Here is a 24419-nt window from a genome sequence, read left to right on the forward strand (position 1 = left end):
GTAAAACTGACCAAGTTGGAGCTATTATTGCTTTCAGCTGTGCTAAGATAACAAGTTAGGAAAAAGACACTCCCTTTAATGAAGCGCGTAACTGTAATATAAGAACCTCATGTCAAGGATTTCATAAAGCATACGGCTCAAACAGCATCTGAGCTGGATCTGAAAATGTGTCTGCGTGTCTGATGCTCTTATTTGTCCTAATTAATCTGTTCAGTCAGACAGTCAGGCCTCGGTCCCTCTGACCAGAGGCAACGTTGTAGAATAAAACTTGGTAAAATGGCAGCTCTCACAGCTCAGAGGGACCGATGGATGGCAAAGAAGGACGGACAATTAATATTTCAACAATACATCTTCCATGGCCTGAAACTGACTGAATAAACTGCTAGCTGACTGAACACTTATCTCTCAAATTGCCATGTGGGTAAGAATTCAAAATGCTCCGTTCATAATAGAATTTCATATTCAATGCTTATTTCTGCAAACTGGTAACGCAGACAATTAACAACGGAGAATGTGTTGGAATGAATATGAATCAGGCAGAGTGACAGTGGGCCCAGTGTAACAGAACCCCGAGGAGCTGACGGCCTTCGACTGCTTTGATTTATTTATTATTTCTTGAATCACAAAGCAAAAAGTATGAAATCTACCTACGAGCACAAGCAAAGTCTGATTGATTAAAAATGAGCAAGCTAATTCAGAGCATGATGTAATGCCCTAAATGAGTGACCTAAAATCACTACGAGCATTACTAAAACATTACAATGTTTGGAATATGGGTCGCTGCTGAGGATGTCCGTGTGAGACCGTTAAAAGTTTAATTAGCATTTAAACCAAAACAGACACAACTTTTGTGTCTCTGCAGAAAATCAGTTTATTACTAAAGTATTTTATTTGATAAATGTAATATATTTTTATCTGCTGTAACACAGCAAAGCTGTCTCCAAAAGCCAATAAACAACAGATAAATACTTGAGAACAAGATTTTGCTTTTGTTTTTTTAACACTAAAATGCTTTGGTTCCTGCTTTTTGGCCCACCTGATGACTTTTATGAAGAAAACTTTATTAATCCAAGTTAATCAAATCTGCTGAGTTGTAATATGAAGCAAGCTTTTACCCTGTACTTACCATATTTTTCGGACTATAAGGCGCACCGGATTATAATGTGCATTAAGCGAAACTAAAACATTTTGACAGATTTTTGAGCACCAAGTACAAAGTACCACATGAAATCGGTTTGAGGTCAATAAGCACAACCAGAATTAATACATAAGGCGCACCAGATTATAAGACTCACTGTTGATTTTTGATCAAAACAAAGGCTTTTAAGTGTGCCTGATAGTCTGAAAAAATACGGTAATAATAAGAAATAAGATTCTGATGGTAATTAAGAAATAAGATTCTGATGGTAATATACATGATAATATGATAATTTATGCCAGACAGGTCATTTCAAAATTATATAAATTCTCCTTTTTTAAACCGTCAAAAGAAAAGACCATGGAGAAGAGCAGTCGGAGGGAAGCACTTCTACATGCACACATGACCTGACCTTAAGCTGGATCATGATAAGAACACCACAGCCCTGCGGTTTCTCAGCTGTTTCCCTCATGAATGGCTCTTCTGCTTATCTAGAGCTAGAGCTGCCTTGACCTTTGCAAACAGCACACTCATTTTAATACAAAACTTAATCTTTAATTTATTTATCTCTATGGAGTTGGTCAGAATATTCAAAAATTACATATGAGCTTATGAGTTTTATTGTAGGCTTTTAGGGATGTTCTCGTTTTTGTTTTCCTTTTCTGGTGTAGATTTAGCTGTTTTTTTAGTATTGAGAGTCTAAAATAAGCAACTTTCTTGGAACATCAGTAATATTAAAGGGTCATGAAGTACATGAATGTTTGTTCAGATCTAAATTAAAAATGTTATGACATCATTAAGGCTACAAAGACCCCCACAAAACTGAAAAAAGGCATAATGTATTAAAACAATATATTTTTTATGTATCGCTCTATGTATTAAAACAATATATTTTGTAAGACAGTTGTTCATAACTGGAAGTAGATTGTCTGATCAGTAAGCACATGAATAGAGATTTTTTTATATATATTTACTAAATATATTCATCATCTGCCTTACTTGAGCATTCTAACCTATAAAAGACAAGGTATATGTGGAAATCAGATAATGGACATCTTTTTGAATGATTGTGAAAATGAATAAATATACATAATTCAAGTCATGGTTTGCACTATAAACCAAAATCCAAAGAAACATATTTTTTACCTTTGTTTTTAGGTGTGTGTGTGTGTGTGGGGGGGGGGATATTGATGTTGAACACCCACCAAACAAAGACTGTCAAAGCACCAAGTGTTGTCAGATTAGGAGTCAAGAAGTTGTGTCTCTACTGGACTACAAAAATCAAAAACAGTAACTTAGTGTGTCATTTAGACAGAGAAGAAAACATGGTGGTGGAATAATGAAGTGCAAGAAGGTATTCAGAGAGAGTATAGCCTAGAAAAATATGACAGTGAGAGGACTGAAGCAAGGAAACAGGAATATAAGGAGATGGGATGTAAAGCAAAGAGGGAGGCAGCTAAGGCAAAGCAGAAGGCGTATGAAGAGTTGTATGGGAGGCTGGACACTAAAGAGAGTGAGAAGGACTTGTACCGATTGAGAAGACAGAGGGATCAGGCTAGAAAGGATGTGCAGCAGGTTAGCCTTGTTAAAGATAGGAAATGTAATGTTCTAACAAGTGAGGAGAGCATGATGGGAAAACAGAAATAGTACTTTGAGGAGCTAATGAATGAAGAGAATGAAAGGAAAAGAATTAAGTCCATATAAACTGTGAACCAGGAAGTGGGAAAGATTAGTGAAGTTGAAGTTTGGAAAACTGAAAAAAATGAAAAAGGGGAAGGCAGTTGGACCTGATGACATACCAGTGGAGGTTTGGAAATGTCTTGGAGAAATGGCAGTGAGGTTTTTGACTCAAATAATCAATGGCATATTTAAGGGTGAGAAAATGCCTGAGAAATGGAGAAGTGTGCTGGTGCCCATTTTTAAGAACAAGGGTGATGTACAGAGTTGTAGCAACTACAGGGGAATCAAGGTGATGAGCCATATGATGAGGATCTAGGAGAGAGTTGTGGAAGCTTCAAGGTGGAGGTGGGACTGCATCAATGATCTGCTTTGAGCTCCTTCTTGTTTGCTCTGGTGATGGACCGACTAACAGATGAGGTCAGGCAGGAATCCTTGTGGACTATGTTGTCCGCCGATGACATTGTGATCTGTGGTGAGAACAGGGAACACATGAAAGAGAACTTGGAGAGTATGCACTTGAAAGAAGAGGAATGAAATCAGCTGTAGTAAGACAGAGTACATGTGGGTGAATGAGAGAGAGGCCAGTGGAACAATGAAGCTACAAGGAGCAGAGGTCACAAAGGTGCAGGACTTCAAGTACTTGGTGTCCAATGTCTAAGAAATTAGGGAATGTGGTAAAGAGGTGGAAAAAGAGAGTCCAGGCAGGATGGAGTGGATGGAGAAACGTTTCAAAAGTGATTTGCAACATGAGTGGAAGCAAATGGACAGTGGTGACTAGCTATGTCGTATGGTCTGGAGACAGTGGCATTGGCAAAAAGGAGAAAGAACTGAAAGTGACAGAAATGAAGATGTTGAGGTTTTCATGAGTGACAAGAATGGATAAGGTTAGGAATGAGATCATCAGAGGTACAGCACAGGTTGACCAAAGGGGAGAAACAGTTAGAGGCCAGACTGAGATGGTTTAGACATGTCCAAAGGAGAGACAGTGGGTATATTGGTAGAAGGATGTTAGAAATGCAGCTGCCAGGAAAAAGACACAAAGGACCGCTAAAGAGGAGATACGTGGATACAGTTAGAAAAGACACGGAGGTAGTTGGATTGAGGACAGATGATGCAGAGAATGGGGTGAGATGGAGGAAGATGACTCGCTGTGGTAACCAATGAAGAGGGAAAAGCCGAAAGAAGAAGAAGAAGAATTGTTACCTGGACACAATCCCTGGCTAAATACCTAGCTGAATGACTTGCTATGGCGATCCCTTAAAGGTAAAGCTAAAAGAAAAAGAAGAATATTGTAAACTACCTTCTGCACAATCTCATTGTAGGGGACTGGGTTGAAGATGACTCTTAGCCACTTGAACAAATCATTCTAAAGAGACTAATCAGAGCTTTATCACATTCATACACTGATGGGACACACATCGGAGACGATGAGGGGTTCAGTGTCTGGCCCATGAACACTTCGGCATGTGACTGCTGGTGGGTTAAAATCCCCAACTCTTGCATTGGAGGACGACTGCTTTAACCACTCAGCCACAGCCGCCCAATGTGACAGTGCTTCAACTTCACACAAACATACATGCATTTCTGCATTGCATACATTATTCTTTACAACCATGCAGTGACACATTGAGGGCAATGTAAAGAGTTCATGTTTAGCTCAAGGGCACTTCGACACATGGAGGGGCTGAGGATCAAACCATCAATCTTTTAAATGGAAGACCATCACTCGTCTACAGACACAACCACAACTCCCTCTTAGTTCCACAGCCCAGCAATGTTATGGCTTTGGGGAAGTTTACATGCATTATTTACATTCATACATCAGCATGCATGTATGTGTGATGCATGTATGTATATACATACATCAACATTAAAGCAGAGGATCCACATTTGTCCTGCATATAAAGCGTAAAATGTATGATAAAAACCTGAGTTTGTGTGAGAATCAGAAATGCGTGGCAAAGGGTTCTGTTGAATCTAAGTGACATATAAGTGACAATTTCTAATATCCAATACCTTTCATGATCAGTGGCCACCGCTGCACCCCCCCCCCATCTGCTCACGCCTTTGCCCCTTCATGGCATGCCATGTTTTTTCTCACTCCTGACAGTTTTTGTCCCTCGTGCCATAGTTTCTGTTTCCATGCTTAGTGTAGCCTATCACCCATCTTCTGCTCAAGCCTGCTTCCTTGTTATCTATGCCACACCTTCTTGTTACCTCCACTGCAATCAGTTCTCATGCTGTTCACCTGTTCCCTGCCCTATTTAAGTTTCAGGTTCTCAGTCCTCTAGTGCCAGATTATTATACCTCCCATGGTCCCTGATATCCAGTCATCTTGTTCTTGTTCACGTCTGACGTTCATGGCTTGTATTTGGATTTTCGGCCTCACGCCTTGTCTTGTGGATTTATCATTTTGCCTGCTCCTCGTCTGATTTAGAGTTGCACTCTGGTCCAAAATCTGACATGGCCCCAGCCTGTAGCCATCGTTTCTGAACCCCACCCAATCTGACAAATTAACAGTAATTACAGGTCCGAACCTGAAAAAAAAAACCTGACATTTTTAATTACCTTTGACTGCTTATACTACGACTATTATTAACGGTTGGCGGACGTGCACGACTGAGTAAAGGGAGCAGAAGATCAGAGCTGAGGAGCCGTCAAAGTGCATTAAACGCAACCCCTGCTTCTGCCTGCATTGGACCCTGCTCTGACATGTCGGATATTTTGTGATTTCACCTATTTGGGTCAGAGTGCAGCGGCTCTATGACCGTCCATTTGGGCTGATGGATCACTGGCAGTAGCCCATCTGAAGCTTAACTAAACTTTTTACCTCTTTCATCCTACCAATCAGCGTGCAGTCAAATGGCCGAGTGCCGCTGGTAAGTGTATGGCAAGCCATATTGGCACATAATTGGATCATCGGCCGCACACGTCCCTGACATAATTAAAAGCCCGACACTGACCTGGCCCGCACATTAAAATAAGCACATTATTATGGCCCCGCCCGATCCGGATTTGGACCGGGCTCCGGGTTCGGGTTAGAAATGACAGCTCTAGTCTGGTTCTACTCTGCCCCTCTGATCACAGTAAAAACCTCCTCTTCTGTCTCTACGACCACGACTCACGGATCACCCTTTTTGGATTATTCTTGGACCACTGACTCCCTGTGTTTGACCCCTGCTTCGCCCTTTGGACCACGATCCTGCATTGCCCCGCTGTTCACAGCAATAAAGGCCTCCCTCTGCAGCTGTCTTCCCACCAATTTAAGTGACATCATCTCTCTAAACTTCGACAGGTGGCTCTCACCCCACCTGCCCGTGAAGACCTGTTACTGCATCTGGGCCCTGATTTTCTCCAGCAGCTGCAAATCAACCAACAAAACTTTTTTCTTTGTTTTACCATTCTTATTGTCTGGCTGAGTTTGAATTCTAAAACCCTGCTTCATGACAGTGCCTTTTAATTTATGAAGAGTATCAATGATTCAGTTGCATACTTTTCATGACCGTGTTTTAGATTAGGATCATGTCATGATTAAATTTTAAAAAATGACAGAATTGCCACCATGTTTGTCAAATCTTGGAAAAAAAAAAAAAAAAAAAAGGTTCTTAAAACCTTGTGCCATGTTGCCAGATGTGGTTCTTACTACTCTATGTGTTGAGACTGATTCTCAGAAACTTGAAATTTAGCTCAATATCTATAAAAACTGAGTTTAGCCTTTTTATGTGTGTTTTGGGTCAATTGGCTGTGGTAGCCATTTTGGATCTCCAAAAATTAATCAGTTGTAGATGTGATACCCATAAGATATGGATAAAAATGTTTCTTCCCACTTTTACTTTCAGTTGGCAAGCAGTAATAAAAGTTATTGGGTAGAAAATGGACAAAACAATGATTATTTGCAGGTATAGATTATTTTTGGTATGAGAAGCTCCACACATAAACCCTTAGATATGTCTAAAGAACGTAGGATTGTATGCTGAACATCATCAGAGTCATTCCTATCTCAAAACCCCCTCTCCGTGAAAACAAGTCAGTCATTCAGCGTCTCTGATCCACGAGCAGTGAAGTAAAGCTCATTAGTTTCCATCCATGGTGGTACATGAGGCGGTGCGAGCTGGAAAACTCAGCCGCCTGTCAGAAAGTTGTGCGCCGAGTTCATTTGAAGTTTGCTTTTGTTTTTCACTCTTCCTCCTCAGCTGTAACATTTCTGTGGCATGTTGATGGTTTTCTGCAGGAATGGAGGCTGATGGTCCTCAGTTTGGAGTGTTTGGGTTGTTTAATTAGTTGACATAAAATAGAGAAACGGTTATGTTCTGGGAAAATGTTCCTCACTCGCATGGGAGACACTCGAGTGAAATAATGAATATTTTTCTGGTGCTTACTTTGTCTACAGATTATTCTGTTAAATTTTAAATCAGTCTGCAAAACAGGATATTGGTAAATGAGTCAAAAAGGTGCGAACAATGATTTATATTTATTTGTACAGCAAAATGTGAGGTCTAATTATTGAGTAAAGTTTCTTTCAGCTGTCAGAAAAGTACTCCTTGATATTTATTGTTTTTTTGTTTGCTTGTGTTTTATTTACAGTACTGTGGTCTGCTTGAGGAGTTATTCAAGCTTCTTGAAGATCTTTCAAAAGCTTTCTTAGGAAATTGCCAGATTGTTTTATTAATTTTCTGATCATTGCTGAAAATATGAGGAAAGTGGAGGACAAAAAAATAAATGACAGGCCAAAAAAACTACAGCGTTAACAGAGAGTCAGGTTTTTAGGATAAAATAAATATTGTAGCAAAAAGCTGACACAGACTGAGACATGAAAACTCCTTCAGTTGATCAGTTTTTATGTCAAATTTTCATCTTGGAGCTAAAATTTGCATTTGAGTTAAAACTATGTTTTCTAACTAATAAATTATGTGTTAACCCCAACACTGGTTCTTCATAAATTTAGAAGCATGTATTTCTAATAGTTCAAAGTGACCCAAAGAAACCTTCATGTGAAAATGGTCACATTGTTGCTGCTTTTCTTTCAGCTGCAGGGTTTGCGCAGCACGGTGGCGCAGTTGGCAGAGCTGCTGCCTCTCAGAAAGCAGGCTGCTGTGGTTCAAATCCCAGTCTGGGGGGCCTTTCTGGGTGGAGTTTGTATGTTCTCTCTGTGCATGCATGGGTTTTCTCCACAGCTTTCCTCTATCAGACAGACAACTGATTGGTAACTCTAAATTGTCCCTAGGTGAGAGTGAGAGAGTGAATAGCTGTTTGTCTCTATGTGTCTCTGTGATAGACTGGAGACCTGTCCAGGGTGTCCCTCGCCTCTCGCAGAGTGACTGCTGGACATGGGCACTAGTAACCCCCGCGACCATCTTTTCAGCCAGTGGCTGTTTAGTTTCCCTGATGTAAGACTGATCACAGCCCTCCTGACACTGAGCAGCATACACAGTATTACTCTGTTTGTGCCGGGGGAATGGATCTTTGGGATGGACCAGCTTTTGCCGTAATGTATTTTGGGGTTTGAAAGCCACTGGGACGTCATCCATCCATCCATCCATTTTCTTTACCCGCTTATTCCATTTTGGGTCACGGGGGTCGCCGGTGCCCATGTCCAGCAATCACTGTGCGAGGGGCGGGGTACACCCTGGACGGGTCGCAAGTCCATCACAGGGACACATAGAGACAAACGAGACAAACAACCATTCACTCTCTCACTCACACCTAGGGACAATTTAGAGTTACCAATCAGCCTAACATGCATGTTTTTGGTCTGTGGGAGGAAACCGGAGTACCCGGAGAAAACCCACGCATGCACGGAGAGAACATGCAAACTCCACCCAGAAAGGCCCCTGGACCGGGGTTTGAACCAGGGACCTGCTCGCTGAGAGGCAGCAGCTCTACCAGTTGTGCCACCGTGCTGCCCCACTGGGACATCATATTTTACTAATTGTCACCTTCTCACAATGCTCTTATTGCCAGTATCATCAGCCCTCTGTGAATAGCAAGTAGCCACCCAGGCATTAACGATCAGTCCTTAGGCTGATGGTCTTCCTTTTTCATGTGAACAGCTAGTTTTGGACCAGCAAACTGGTTGATCCACTTTGAGAAGGTGCTATTTACAGTATAAGACTGTGTTTGTTGCAGCTCCTCAGACTGCCGAAGTCTTTTGGACAAAAGACGAAACGTTTATTTATTTATTCATATTTTTTGTTTGTCCAGAGGACATGACTCACCTTTGTTAGATTTTTTTTCTACCTGGATTGTCAAGTATGCATCAGGGTAACAGGTCAAGAAGTCCGGATTTCTTCTGTTCCACTGCCTTGAATGACTGACCATTTACACCATATGTGTCAAACTCAAGGCCTGGGGGCCAAATGTGGCCCTCAATGACATCTTATCTGGCCCCCAAGATGATATGTGAAACGTCAAATACTTCAATCTCTTGATTTTTTTCAGTAATTTTTTATTATGATGTCAAAAGCACAACAGAGAACATCAAATGAGACCAATCAAACACTTTTTGAGGAACCTGTGACCAAGAAAAGATGTTGGTATCTGATTTGAGTTAATGTAGTTTTTGAAATTGGCCCTTAGTTTGAAAAAGGTTTTAATTCTGGCCCCCTTTTGTAAGTGAGTTTGACACCCCTGATCTACACCAACAACTGGTCTCCCTTCAGTTAAATAAAACAAAAAGTATATACATGTGCAACTTCTACATTTACTTCATAGAAGTGTATGACTCAAATCCTATGTTTTGAGAGCAACAGTGTAGTTGTATTACTCTGTAAAACGACATTAGCATTCTCAAAGGTGAGATTTACTAGAATGTTGCGTGACGACAAAAAACATCACCTTTTATGAGCTTAATGAGTTACTGACATGCAGGTAAATTACTGTTTCATGACTTAACACTTTTTTTAAAAGCTTAATGTAGTGGAGTCGCAGACTTGAGTTTTCAAGCTCTCTCCTTCTCTTTCTGCCTATGTAGGGCAGCCCATGGATCAGCTGACATCCCCATCCACCCACATACCCACACAATCTTGTTAAAGCATGCAGTTAATCTGAAGAGGAAAATGACTCTCTCCGCAAGCAAGGCGTGCTTTCATCAACCTTTTGTATTGTCCACATCTCCCGGCCACATTCTCCCCAAACTCTGGAGCCTATAGGACGAGCAGCGGCCTTTTGCTGGCCCTGCATGATGTAATTCGCCTGCAAGTGACTTTGTGAACTGAGAATGATCGGCGCTCAACGACAAGCAAAGACAAAATTACATTAGTAGAAGAACTGGCGTCTCAGTGGGGACTCTCCGTTATTATTTTCTCCTCTTTCTCCTAAAGAATGGTTCTCTCATTAATTATTCAGGCCAAAGAAACGCAGAGCGCTCTCCAGAAAATCCTTTGGAAGTAGCCCTCAGTCATTGTTTTAGAAAATCTTTCTCATATTTTCAGCATTTTTTTGTTGTTTTTTTACAGTGCGACTTGAGAGGGAGGGAAAACACACAAATGCTCTCTTTCTCCCCACTCGGGCGGTGTCTTTCTTTCAAGAGCTTATTGGAAACAAAGAGTCCAAACTTGTTCAGAGCCTCGGCTCCTGACATTCTGCTGAAGGCCAGGTGAAGTATGGCAATTTGACAAACACAGATACAGGGCAGTGCTGGAAAGACCTTTGATTGAATTGCCACTCACTGCCGTCGCTGCTCTTCAATCGCAGATGTCTCGCCCGAGTGCAAGAGACTCAGAGTGAAAAGGGTCATCCATAAACGCGGGAGGGCTGCATCCAAGCCCTCATCTGACAGGAGAGTTATTGTCTGGATGGAGGGGATGGGGAGGCTGTTTGTCCCCATCGTTAGGTAGCTCAAAACCTTCAGACTCTGGGCTCCAGTTCAAACGTTTCTCTGTTCTTGTTAAGGTTTTTAAAGAGTCTCTTGTTTTTGTGGGCTGTAGAGGAATCTGCCAAAAGCACCTTCCATCTCTCACAAGAGAGAGAGAGAGAGAAAGCAAATCCCATTGAACTTATGCAAGTCTCACATAATCAGGAGTGTGCTTCTTCCAGCCATTTTAAAAATGCACTCAGTTCTGAGACGGGCTTCATGGGCTGATTGTGCTCGAGAGGGAAATAAATTTTGGAGAGCGAAGCAGACCTCTTCGCTTTCCTCCTACTTGTCACGAGGTGCCGCTAGATTGATTGCATTTGATTATTAATTGGAAAGCCACTGCCTGAAGGTGACTAAAAGTGTATTCATCACAAGCGCCTCCTCGCTCCTTGATTTATCTTGTAAACAGACCCGTGGAGGAGATTTTCATGCTAAAACCAAACCCATAATGAAGTTGAGCGCTGCCACTAACCATCATGCATGTTGCAGCCATGAGGAGGAGAGTGATGCTGTGCTCCTGTTGATTTGGCAACACTGCCATCTCATGGTGCACAAAGTCAAATAAACACATCTCTGCCTTATCATTTTGTTGGAAATACATTTTATTTAAAAAAGTTATTCAATTAAAAATAGTGCATTATCAGATGTTTCCACCACCAGCTAATTCATCAGCAGCAGCCTCATTTTCTACACAACTCTCCTCAGACTGTAATAAAAACTGTTATAATTCCTGTCTGCTAATTAAAGAAATTAGTTCAACGGCAAAGCACAGAGAAGTCCTTTGTCTTATAATAACTTTATGTCTCTGAGAAAGCCACAGCTCTTGTGTTGGTGATTTAAAGTTCTCTTTTTGAAAGGGTTTATCCAAGGGAGCTGCAGAAATTCACATCTGATCTTTTTAGTGTGGATATTCTCTTCTCTTACGCGCCGTTTCTTGTCATCAAACCTCCAGAGAGATGAAAGTGTCTGAATGAGGAATTTAAGAGATGGGTTCAGCTTGTGAAAGCCATTCCCTCCCCCTGAGGGCCAGAGTCATGCCTCATGACATTTACAGCCTTTCTTTACCTGGACAGCTCTGTGATCCTTTATCTGCTGCCATCTCCACATCTGGATGACAGCTCGGCTCTGAACGGTGTCCCTCTTCAGCCTCTTGTTCGTCTTGCTTACTGCTCCTCGGGGCTCGGCAGCGGAACAACGAAGCTTCGCACTTTTCCACCAACGACTCGCGGAGCTGCTGCTCGCACTGCACCACAAAGATCCTGTAAAGCTCTAACAAGACCACGAGGATGTTCTTGCAGGTGAAGAAAATCATGAGCTGGTTGAGAACTTGCTCTTGCACCATGAGGTACAGACGATAAACCAGGAACGGGCCGTCTTGGAGTCCAACTGTGAGCAGCAAGCTCCATGCTTCACTGGAGCAGCAGGAGGCAACTGAAGGTGGAGGTCGGTGACAACAGTGGAGACTCCCCCTGCCCCTTTGAAGAGTCTCGCTGTTTGGGGGTCGGGTCTGGGTGAGAACCAGAGGAAACTGCATGAGTGCCCAAGAGAAGAGAGCCAGGCCAATGACAACAACCGCCTTGTTGGTTTTGACTTCTGGTTCTTTGAAGGTGTCAAAAATGTCCAGGATGTCAGCGCCCAGTCCTATATACACCATGAGAAGCTGGGAGAGCTGATCCCGGGACATGTCCCCTTTGGGCATGAGCCATCGCCCCAAAACCAGTACTATGAGCATGGTCTGCTCCAGTCCAGCCACCCAGTTCTCCGGCTCCAGCTCCGCAATGTCCTGGGTGAAGAAAAACGTAAATTATAACCTCATTGAAAGTGAGATTATTATTCTCATATATAAAGTTAGAGCTCACACTGTTTTTTAACATTCCCTTGGTGCAGGAAAAGATCAGCACAAATGCTCTTAATTTCTCTGCCCTTTTGATTTGAATAAGAAGCTGTCCAGTTTAATTGTGTGAATGTTTATGATGTATTCACACTATTGTGATCCATTTTTCTTCCGTACATTTTCCAGCATCTTTCTCATTCCAAAATGTTTGTGCTATTTCAGCAAATCATAAATCAAAACGTTCAGCTCTTTCAGCACAATCTTGCTCTGACTTTTGGTACTGGTGCATGTAGGAGTTGTGGTTTTGTCCTTGGTGTTGTGTTCATGTCTGTGTTCCCCTGATCCTCTGTGTCTCTATAGGGTTTGTGTTTATTTGGTGTCTAGCCCCATCTTGTGTCGTGTTTATGTCCTGCGTCTTCAGTCTCTGGCAGCTGTGATCACTCACAGGTGCCTTCACTTTGTCTGATTGCTGTTTCCTCTATATAAGTCTGTGTCTCTGCGTTAGTCTTTGTCCTGGCATTGTCTCCTGTCCACCGGTGATGACTTGTCCATTGTGTGAGTACCTCATGTTCATCTTTGTTTGTTTTTGCTGCCCCACCAGCTCTTTTGATTTGTTAATAAATTATTTATTTTATATACCTCCTGAGTCTGCGCCTACTTGCCTGCACAACTGGGTTCACCAGCACCAATTTGTGACAGTGCAACTTTAGCCTTTTGCAATATTTAACCCTTTCTACCATTTTTTCCTCATAGAAAATGATTCAAGCTCATTTTACATCCTTCAAATCATTACAGGTAGATCTATTTACAACCTTCTTGCTCCTTTCACACTCTGTTCTGGTTCAGCTTCCTTGTGCAAATTTAAACTTTTTTTTTCCCCAGCTGTATTCAGCTAATTTCAGCCTTTTTTTTTTTTTGTCTTTTTTTTTTTGTCTTTTTTTTTGTTTGTTTTCAGATGTTTTGAGATCTTTTCAACATCTTTATGCTAACAACATTTTGTGCTTCTTCTAACTTCGTTTGGCTAGCTTGTTATGCTCCTTTCAGCTTATTTATGCATTTCAGCTAGTTGTTGTGTTATGCTCATTTTAGCTTTTTCAGCTAATTCCACATTTTTCACACTCATTTCAATTTTTGTGTTATTTCTGCGTTTTCCTGCCGATTTACACTTGTTCTACATTTTTCAGCTATGTTTTTAGCATGATTTTTTTAAGCTAATTTCAGCTAATTCTTCTGCAACAAGCATTCAAACTGCATTTTTGCATAAAATGCTAATTCTCTAGTTGCACTAAGGAATTGTTAGTTATTTTTAAGGGGTAAGTCACATCTTTTAGACAACAAGTTATATATCTGCAACAAGTAAGGGAAATTCATTGTTCATAACCTTGAAACTGTTTTCAAAAGAATTGAAAAAAAAAAAATTTTAAGGACATTAGAAGGGAAAAAAAAACTAAAGTTGTTTCAGTTTTAAATTATTCTGCATTTATTTTAATGGTTTCAGTCCACTTCAAATGCATTGTACTGACAGTTATCTGTTTTGAACTAAACTGTTTAGTGCGTGTGTGTTTATTTTTTAAACTGGTCCCTTGACAGTTTTTTATCAGCATCATAAAATGGTGCAATAAAGATATAAAACACATCCACACAATTTTTGTCATGACTCCTGTGAGTTGACTCGGTGATGGGAGGAATCATTAATTTTCCACTGAGCAACACCCCTTTAGCTTCAGATTGCTCAATTTTCTATTCCTGAAATATTTTGTCCTCATTTCTTATAATCAGACACCTGATCTGGGGTGCAACCGGGAGGCAAAAAAGCTCCCAAATCCCAGATGAAAGAAGCTGCACTGAAACCACCTCCAGAAGGGAGGATTTAAGACGTTTTTTCAGGCAGGACTCTATCTGGAGTTTATCTCAGTGACTCTGTTACACATTTTCTGCAACTAATAGTTTGTCCACCTTCTTGCGAGATTTAAATCTTATCGGTTATCCGGTGCTCCTTTAATGTGGCTGCATGTAATGTGAGGCAGGAGAGGGCAGTTTCGTGGTGGATCTCTTACCACTGTGACCGGGAGGTGCAGCAAGTGAAGCTCGTGGCTGGAGGAACTGTTGAGAGGAAGCTTGGACTGTAGCAGACTCAGCTCAAGAAACCAAATGGATGGAATGACAGTGCTGAGATAGAGGAAAACCATGGGGGAGAACCTAAAAGAGGGCCACCAAAAGAGAGGGAAGGAGTCAGAAAAGGTGAAGTAGATTATTTCAGTACCATATTTTACTTCCTTTGCCACCCACTACAGACAAAATAAAGTCGTTTTTTTTTTTTTTTTTTCCCCCAGAAGAAGCATCATATTTCAGACAGGCAATTATTCTCATCATATATGCAAATCCCACTTGACAGCCCAAAGCCTGCATGAGGAGCAATCTTCAAAGTAAGACTCGGCGAGAAAAGGAAAATGCCTGAAGAAAGTTGGTGTCTGGGGATGTTCGGCCTAAAAGCTTCAGCTTTTCAGTGAAACGTAGCTCGGCGCTGAAAGAGGTGTGACAGTAAACGCTCGTATCCAGTCGAGGCTCCCGTAAAATGAGGGTTGAGTCAATTTGTTGACTCAAGCTAGTTGGTCAGAAATGATTCGAGCCATCGAGATGTTCTCCAAGACTTCATAAAGGAATGGTGACAGATGTGGCGGGATCGGTGCAAGACAGAACCACGAGGCAGCGATGGAAAGGATTTGTTCTGACGGTGAAGGAGAGAAAAGAGAATTTAGAGGCACAGATTGTTACGGGCCCAGTACAAGCTGCAGCTCACGGCCCAGGGCAGATGGGTTGTAAAAATGTTCAGACACAAGTTCAGGAGTTATTTGCTTCTCACACAAAACGGCTTCGTAAAGTCTGCCTCAAACTTCATGTCAAGCTTTTGAGAAGACCCTCTGGTTTGTTCTTGTTCAGTTTTTACACAGAAACATTTGTTTTCTTAAAAGCTGCAACAGAAAAAGACTCATTCAATTACATTTAAAAGTACTTTTATTAAACCCAAAGGTAAATTAAATGTTGAAACTCATTCTCCTGGATTAACGAGTTGTAGATGCTGTGGGCAGGAGGATGTCTTGTAGCAGATGTTGATCTGTCACTTGGACATGGTGGGTCTCTCAGTCTTCTTGGTCAGACAAAAGTGATTTTACATCCAGAAAAGGAGGAATTAAAGTTTTCAAAAGCAACATGCCAGAATGAATATAAGAGCTACTCCAACATGCCGCCACCTGGAGTGGCGCAATTCTTAAACTTTGGAATATTTTCCAAAATGTATTTTGATGACTGAAAATGTTCTCAGTTATGTGTCCAAAATTCACAATAATACAATAGATATTATGATGTAGTTTGTTTCCTAATGAAGAAAAGTATTTCATCAGAAAACCTTTTTTTCTGAAACACTTTATTTATTTTTTTCTTTTATACAAATACATATGCAAAATGAACACCTACATATCTCAGTGGCAAATATTGTACTTTGAGTATTAGTAAGGGCAGCACGGTGGAACAGTTGGTAGAGCTGCTGCCTCTCAGTGAGCAGGTTACCCTGATTCAAATCCCAGTCTGGGGGTCTTTCTGGGTGGAGTTTGCATGTTCTCTTTGTGCATGCGTGGGTTTTCTCCAGGAACTCCAGTTGCCTCCCACAGAGCAAAAACATGCATGTTAGACTGATAACTCTAAATTGTCCAAAGAGTGAATGGTTGTTTGTCTCTGTGTCCCTGGGAGGACTGGAGAACCGTCCAGGATGTCCCACACCCCCTGCACAGTGACCCCCGCCACCCTACAAGGAATAAGTGGGTAAAGAGGATGGATGGATGGATGGATGGAGTATTAATAAATTAAAAAAAAAAATTTTGCTGGTTTGAGCTTCTGTTCTACTTGTGTTAACTTTCCAGTTCAATTATTAATTTCTCAACAATTATAGCAAAATATACATTTAGCGTTCACGCTGCATTTTCACAAAAATACTACTTTTATTGCCCCACCATCAGTTTAACTTTTACAATCACATGTGTAAAACTTCCACCTTATGACTGAAGTAAATGCAAGGCAAAACATTATTTTAAATCCTATAAATTTGTTTTTATGTAAATCAGACAGATAATTGAAACAACTCTTTGATTTTCCTTTTCCAATCACTGTCACCAGATTCCATCATCTTTACCCACTTCTTCCTTTAGGGTCACTGGGGCCACTGGTGTCTATCCAGCTATCGCTGTGTGAGAGGCAGAGGACACCATGGACAGGTCTTCAATCCATCACAGGGACACATGGAGACAAACGAAATGAGACAAACAACCATTCACTCTCTCTCTCACACCTAGAGACAATTTAGTTACCAATCAGACGTGCATGTTTTTGGAGAGGGGAAAAAATCCACACATGTAGAGAACATGAAAACTCCACACAGTAAGGTCCCCAACTGGGATTTGATTCAGTGACCTTTTTGCTGAAAGGTGGCAGCTCTACCAACTGAACCACTGTGCCATCACCAGATACCAAAATACCTTTAATTTACCAAAATTGGTCAAAATAAAAATCCTGTTTTAAAAAATAAAAAAAAATTTTAATGTAAGGATTACCATTTCCACTCTGCGTTCCGGGTGCATTTGAGAGTGACCGCCATTTCTACGCCCAGTAGAGCCACACCCGTCAGCAGCAGCCAGTAAAGGGGCTCCCCTTTAACAGCGATAACTCTCCAGACTGTCACGACCCCGTGGACCGCGAACAGGAAGCGACTCAGCAGAGCCAACAATATGTTCAGCAGGCGACACATCATGCATCAAAGAGAACCTGCACAGAAAATATTTTTAGTGTGGAAAAAATATTTTAGGCAAATATAAAACAACTTTTTAACAGAGCCATTTTTAAACAGGTTTTATGTATTTGGTTGCCACTGCAGCAGTTATTTAATAGTTCAGCTTCGTTCTTGGTGCGTTTGCTGCTCGACAAGGCAATAAATAATCAGCAGCTTTTGTCTTCAGGATTTTAGAAGATCGTTGGCTTTTTACAACTGTGTGAGGAACTTTATGTTTCTAAGTTCTCCTCTGAGAAGCCTCTTGGATTGGAAGTGAAATGTCTTCAGCTACAGAACAGAAGTCCAGTTGTTTTTGATTTACTGTATTTTTCACTGTGTAAGTCACACATTTTTGCATAAATTTGCAAGTCCTGCGACTTATACACCAAAGCCACAGTTTTTTTTTTTCCCCCCCCCCCCCCCCCCCATATTTATAACCCAATTTTTGGCTGACATCTGATTTCATTCATTCTGACATGGAAAATATTGAACACTACCATTTTCAGCCACTAGAGGGCACTCGACCTTTATAGCAATCTAAGTGTCACATTAATAGGTAAAAGTATGTTAATGAGACGCTTGGCTTGGCATACCAAGCCACCTTTGTCTTGCTCTGGAACTCCTGGAGTAAATATCAAATCAGCTGCATTTCGCCGCCCAGACGAAATGTCAGCTGATTTGACCATTAAAGTTAATTTATTAAGGAAAAGTTCAACTGAGACACACCTTTGCTATAATTTCAAGCAAACAAATAATTGTTTTTAAGTATTAATCTTGTTAAAGTCCTGACGTTCAAATCTTGTTTTTCTTACGGTTCTCACTTCTTCAGAGGTCGCCACAGCGAACGAGCTCACATGAAAGATTAGGCAATCGTTTTACTCCGGATGTCATCCCTGATCAATCTGGCCTCGATCCTACGGCCTCAGAATCACAGGACCGCTGCACTGTAACCCACCAGACACGACCAAATATCTATTGTTTGAAAAAAGGTTATCAGCAAAACACTAAGAGGAAACTGATGTGAAAACTGATCAGATTTACAATATTTAAATACTTTTTTCCTAAGATTTTACAAATAATGAAATAAATTCTTCAAACAGAATGGTTGAAATGATGCTGCCAAAAACGGCAAACATATAAAAAATGCTAAAGAAATTATGAGTACCCACATTTCACATCCCTTCAAATCCTTTTGTTCAGCTTCCATTATTATGATGTAATGTGTTCGTGTACAAACAGCCCTCGCCGTCAGTCAACGAGATAAACGCCTCAGATCAGTGGGGGGGTTCACAGCGAGCTGTGATTAGGAAGCAACAGTCCAACAAATTGATGCAGTCGATCCTAAACGACTTCATGAAGCTTTGCAGTTTAATCTGGATTACTCCTGGGACTCGGAGACTTAAAGCTTGAGCCCAAAACAGATGCAGTTTAGAAGATGTTCTCATTTGTTTTGATTTGATACAATCATGACCTCCTTTTGATATTTTTCCTTTAAAACATGTACATTTTAAGCTACTGCGCTCGACAAAACATTTCTCATGTTACTGGTAGTAGATTGTTCAGTTGAGTAGAGCAACATTTTATGGAGGGTGGAATGTGATAAAATAAATAAATGCATAATAATTAAATGTATCGTTTAATTATTCAATACATCATCAAATGTACAATTAAACTATTAAATTAAAATTCTCCTGCTGACATTCAAGTGCATTAACGGCCTTGCGCCATCATACATCTCCGACCTTCTTCATCCTTATACTCCTTCTCGGGCTTTGAGATCATCAGACCAGCTGCTTTTGGCCGTACCAAAAACCAGGCTGAAGCTCAGAGGAGATCGAGCGTTCTCAGTCGTGGGCCCTAAACTTTGGAACAATCTGCCCATCAACATTCGACAGGCCACCTCAGTCTCTGCTTTTAAATCTCTCCTAAAAACACATTTATACTCATTGACATTTAACACAGGGTGATCAGCTTTAGATCTGGTTTTTCATTGATGCTGATTCTGTTTATGCTTTTGTTATTATTCTTATTTAACACAATGGTCATCCAATCTGATTTAGTATTTCATTGTTTCTGACTGAGTTTATGCTTTTTGTTATTATTTCCTTGACTTTTGACACAACGTGATCTGATTTAGTATTTCAGTGTTTCTAATTGTTTTTGGTTTTATATTTTTATTCCATGTGCTGTAAATATATCTTGCTACTTTTTATCTGATGAGGTGATATTTTTGTTAAGCACTTTGGTAACAGTTTCTGTTTTAAATGTGCTCTATAAATAAATCTGACTTGACTTGACTTAAATGCACAATTAATTAAATGTCTGATGAAATAAATAAATGTACCTTTCAAATTCTTTATTTGATTTATTTATTAAATTTTGTCACATTCCACCCTCCATAACATTTAGGATCTCTGTCTCATGAGAAAACCAACATTTCTTTATTGATCAGTTTTAAGCTCCAGAGACCCTGCGTCCACATGGGGACATTACGTTTTGGCTTTGCTGTACCTTATACTTCACTCTGTTCAATAGTGTTTTATACTTTAAGCCATGTTAATGTTGTTGTGTTATGCTGTAAAAAAAAAAAAGCCCATTCTCCCCATCTGAGGACTTTTTTTTTTTTTTTAACATAAGTATGTCAACCATGTAAAAAAAAAAAAAAAAAAAAAATACAACTTCCTGTTCGAAGAGGAAGCTTTATTTATACACAGATCGGATCCATCTAATCACAAATAACTAGGAGATATGAAAATTGCATCGTAAACCGGAGCCCAGGTCTCAGGAGGTTAAATGTTGCTGACGTTTTCGTATTTCTTTGTGCTAATAAAGCATTTTCATAACTAAAACAAACGAGAAAAGGAGGAAATGTAAACTCTTTCCTCCCATCTTCTTTCCAAACTGGCTTACATCAATGGATTTTATAAGTGTGCCTTTTCAATAACGTGCTTTTATTTTGGCAGGAGGGTTTTACGTCTATGCTGCTCATGCAGCTGTGAATGCGTTTGTCCTGTCATTTTATTAGACATGGATCCAACAGAGAAACTTACATTTTACATTTAAAAAAAAAAACAACAATTAACCAAGTTGATGAAATGTGTATGTTAAAGGCATGCGGTACAAACCTAAAGCACCGTGTATTTCCAAAAAGAAAGTCCTCGGATTCTCTGTGGTGGGAAGAGATGATAGTCACACACAGTGAGCCGGTCCTTATAAAACCGCCTCCTCCCAGAGCCACTGGAGGAGCAGACATGTCAGAGGTGTGTATTCCTGTGTGTGTTCAGTGGGGAGTGACTGAAGGAGAGTATCAGTGTTATTCTGTCATCTATAAACTGGAGTGTCTGCGTCCCCCTTACTCCCCTCCACGGTGCCATTGTAGGAGATAAGGTTTCCCGGCCCTTGTGCCCACATCTTCATCGCTGTCCGTCATGATGTCATCTTTTCTGGCCCAGAACAAAGTTATCTGCCTGGGAGAAAGCAGCCAGCCGGGCTCCCTGCTCAGAGAGCACCCAGCCCTGCCCTGCTCCCACCCAGTGCCTGCTCTGCCTTTTGCACTGCAGGCCCCGATAACACCGTCGCCCCCTGCATACAAGAACATGGAGCAAAAAGAGGGAAACGTGGTACTGATGGTCCTCTAATGCTTATTAAAGTCGCTACTGGTGCGTCAACAATAGATACTGATGGATTGATGCTCCCCAGAAATATCAGTCTACCACAGCTGTACATTTATGAACAAATGTAGACCAACATGAACATTCATGTTTAAAGCTTACTCTCAGTTTGGGCTCTGTTTAACTCTCCATCAGCTGTTCACAAATGTTATGCTGGGAAGCAAAATTTGTCAGAGCTATGTCACTAAACACACTGCATCCAGGAAAACCATTAATAGAGACGGTGTGAGTGAAACAAAATATGATGCTGCAGGAAGCAAAATTCACACAATTAGTTTATTAAGCATGTTCCAGTGTTGGAAGCTAAACTCTTCTTCTTCTTCCTCCTCTTTCAGCTTTTCCCTTTTCAGGGGTCTCCACAGTGAGTCATCCTCCTCCATCTCACTCTGTCCTCTGCATCCTCTGTCCTCGTTCCAACTACCTCCATGTCCTCTCCAACTGCATCCATATATCTCCTCTTTGTCTTTTTCCTGGCAGCTGCATTTCTAACATCCTTCTACCAGTATACCCACTGTCCCTCCTCTGGACATGTCCAAACCATCTCAGTCTGGCCTCTCTAACTTTATCTCCCAGTTGTTCAGCCTGTGCTGTACCTCTGATGATCTCATTCCTAATCATATCCATCCTTGTCACTCCTAAGGAGAACATCACCATCTTCATTTCTGCCACTTCCAGTTCTTTCTCCTGTCTTTTTGTCCATGTCTCTGTCTCCAGATCTTGTAAACATTTCCTTTGACCTTTGCTGACACCCTGTTGTCACAAATCACTCCTGAAACTTTTCTCCATCCACTCCTGTTGTGTTCTGCTGAATTGAAATGAAATTAAATTGTTATTGCATAGAAAGGGCACCAGAGGGCAGTCTAAGATGTATGTTTAAAAAGATGCTGTATGCAGGGAGATGAAGAAACAAAAAAGTAAGGAAGCATAGGAGAACTGAAGCTCATCCACGTGTCTGCTTATTTTTCATTTAATTCAATCTTGCAATCCACAACAACTCCATCCTGCATGGACTCTCTTTGTCACCTCTTTACCACACTCCCCATTTTCCTGGACATTGGACTCGAAGTACTTGAAGTCCTGCACCTTTTTGACCTCTAAACCTTGTAGCCTCACTGTTCCACCAACCTCCCTCTCATTCACACACATGTACTCTGTCTTACTACAGCTCACTTTCATTCCTATTCTTTCAAGTGCATACTGTACCTCCACCTCTCCAAGTTCTCTTCCACCTGTTCCCTGTTTTCACCACAGATCATGTCATCTGCAAACATCATAGTCCACAGGGATTCCTGCCTGACCTCATCTGTTAGTCGTTCCATCACCAGAGCAAACAAGAAGGGGCTCAGAGCCGATCCTTGATGCACTCCCACCTCCACCTTGAAGCTATCTGTCACTCCTACAGCACATCTCATCACTGTCCTGCTGTCCTCATACATGTCCTGTACCAGTCTGACATACCCCAGATGTTAGTATGTTACTGTTACTGGTACTGGTATGTTACTCTAACATACCAACCACTCCAGAGGCTCAAATCTAATGTTGTTAATAATGATTCAAATTCAAAATTGCTCTAAACGTCTTGATGGTTAACTGCATAAATATGTTTTTTTAGTGAAGTTATTGAAAATAAATATTCCAAACAAAAATGTTGTTGTTTTTTTTTTCCCAAAATAAAATCTAGATTTTCAGAGCTTGTTTCAAAATGCATTATTCATTCAACCTTTTATTTATAAAGGTTAATCCCATTGAGCCATGGGGACTCATTTACAAGAGAGACCTGATAAGGTCTATTTAAGAGTTTATCTTTGATATTTGAACTAAATAATTTTAAGTCATTCATCCTTTTTTTTTTTTTGTATTTTTATTACTTATAAAGTGCCTCTCAACAGTTATTTATGGTCCTTTCACTGTCTTACCTTCTTTTTTTGTTGTTGTTGTTGTTGTTGTTTTTCTGACATTTTTGCCTCAGACAGCTGATTAAAAAGGTTGTAGAACGACTGAACAAGGTTTATCTATTAAGTATTTAAGTTTGCCGTGTTTTTGACTCCACAACATCAGTTTATCTTTAACTCACTTTTTTACAGTGAATCAGTCGTTGGGGCTAATTTAGGACATGCTGAGCCCGTTGCTTCTTACCTGACAATGATTCACATCACAGCTTTGCTGCCATATGAATTTACCACAACAGCTTCTATTTCAGCACACATACTGGTGAAATAATAAAAATATACTTACGAAAAGGAATGGAAATTAGCTGTAGCTTTCTAATTTCAAACTTGTTTAGGATTTGGTGTCAAACATAAGTTTTTGCTGCTTATTCTGTCCCTGCTTTGTGTTAGAATTTATTTATTTTATTTCATTAAATATTGAAATGAAAGTTTAGTTACAAGGAAAACATCCAACTCTTTTTGTCATACTAAGACTAAAATCTCAGAACAAAATATTAAGAAAACTAATCTTGCACCTCGGGCTATCTTCAAAGATTCTATTTAATTCTTATGTCTTTTGGTTGATATTCTGATTTCAGGAGGTTTTGGACCCAGAATGCAGACAGAACGCAAGGAGCTCAAAAACAAACTTATTTTTATTATAAACCAAAAACGAAAAGCTGTCATGGCAGCAAAACTTACAAAACTCAAGGAAATAATCACAGGAATGCTCAAGGCTGGTGAGTGAAAACAAACCAACAGAATATACAGACAGAGGATGATGGGGAAGTGGAAACAGCCGAGCTAATTACAGACTGGGAGCAGGTGAGACTGGGTGGAGCAGAACTGACCGAGTGGGGAAAGATTGATGGCACAAACGAATAAAGAAAAATACAAATGCTAGAAGAAATAAACCAAAAACATTGAAAACACATTGATCCTGAAAGATGATTTATTAATGAATGTTTCCTCATTCAAGCTATTGAAGTACTTCATAAAAGTCATTTAATTTATTGGGGAAAAAACAGAGAAGACAGTGAATCTATAGTTTGACCTGCTGTGATTAAAGTTAATGCCTGGAAAGAAGAACAGCTTTCTCTTCATGCATTTTTAAATCTATTTACCAGTTCATAGATGATATGAAATTATTATTAGACCTCAGTTCTCAACCTATAATTGAAAAGTCATATTTAAAAGCCTAAGTATTTTGGGTTTGGATAATCGCACATAAGCAAACTACAGCCACCGGTAGGAGTTTAAACTTTCCCTTTTCCTCCAAATCAAATCCAGCGAGCAAAACTTTAAGGTTAAAGCAACAAACTGCAGCAAGAAGAGACTCACAGATGCACATTCAGGTGGTGGAGGAGGTCCTTTAATAACAAGGAAACAGGCAGAACTGGCAGGAGGAGATAAGACTCTCCAGACGTCCGAAATGTGAAAATGAACACAAAAAAATGGGTGGAGGACCATAGAAGATAGAAGAAGAGTGGGGGG

The 24419-nt window shown here is 40.5% G+C and overlaps 1 protein-coding gene across 1 annotated transcript; it reads right to left on the reverse strand.

The window, feature by feature from the left end:
• Positions 1-11721: 11721 nt before the first annotated feature.
• Positions 11722-17305, reverse strand: LOC119417316 (transmembrane protein 26). The gene is made up of 3 exons (XM_037684524.1): positions 17112-17305; positions 14565-14706; positions 11722-12456 (listed from the first exon to the last, which is right to left on the reverse strand). The coding sequence occupies exons 1-3, from the start codon at positions 17303-17305 to the stop codon at positions 11722-11724; spliced, it is 1071 nt and encodes a 356-aa protein (XP_037540452.1).
• Positions 17306-24419: the final 7114 nt, after the last annotated feature.

Source organism: Nematolebias whitei, chromosome 11 (genome assembly GCF_014905685.2).
Source record: "Nematolebias whitei isolate Nwh7 chromosome 11, NemWhi1, whole genome shotgun sequence".
In the NCBI taxonomy this organism is placed as follows: domain Eukaryota; kingdom Metazoa; phylum Chordata; class Actinopteri; order Cyprinodontiformes; family Rivulidae; genus Nematolebias; species Nematolebias whitei.

What these genes read in the sequence shown, in the direction of transcription:
- LOC119417316 (XM_037684524.1), bottom strand. Translation starts at nt 17,305, where the DNA reads ATGTGTCGCCTGCTGAACATATTGTTGGCTCTGCTGAGTCGCTTCCTG. An exon ending in CGGAACGCAGAGTGGAAATG is followed by an intron (nt 14,707 to 17,111) that starts GTAATCCTTACA and finishes GCCCTCTTTTAG; the next exon opens with GTTCTCCCCCATGGTTTTCC. An exon ending in TGCACCTCCCGGTCACAGTG is followed by an intron (nt 12,457 to 14,564) that starts GTAAGAGATCCA and finishes TTCTTCACCCAG; the next exon opens with GACATTGCGGAGCTGGAGCC.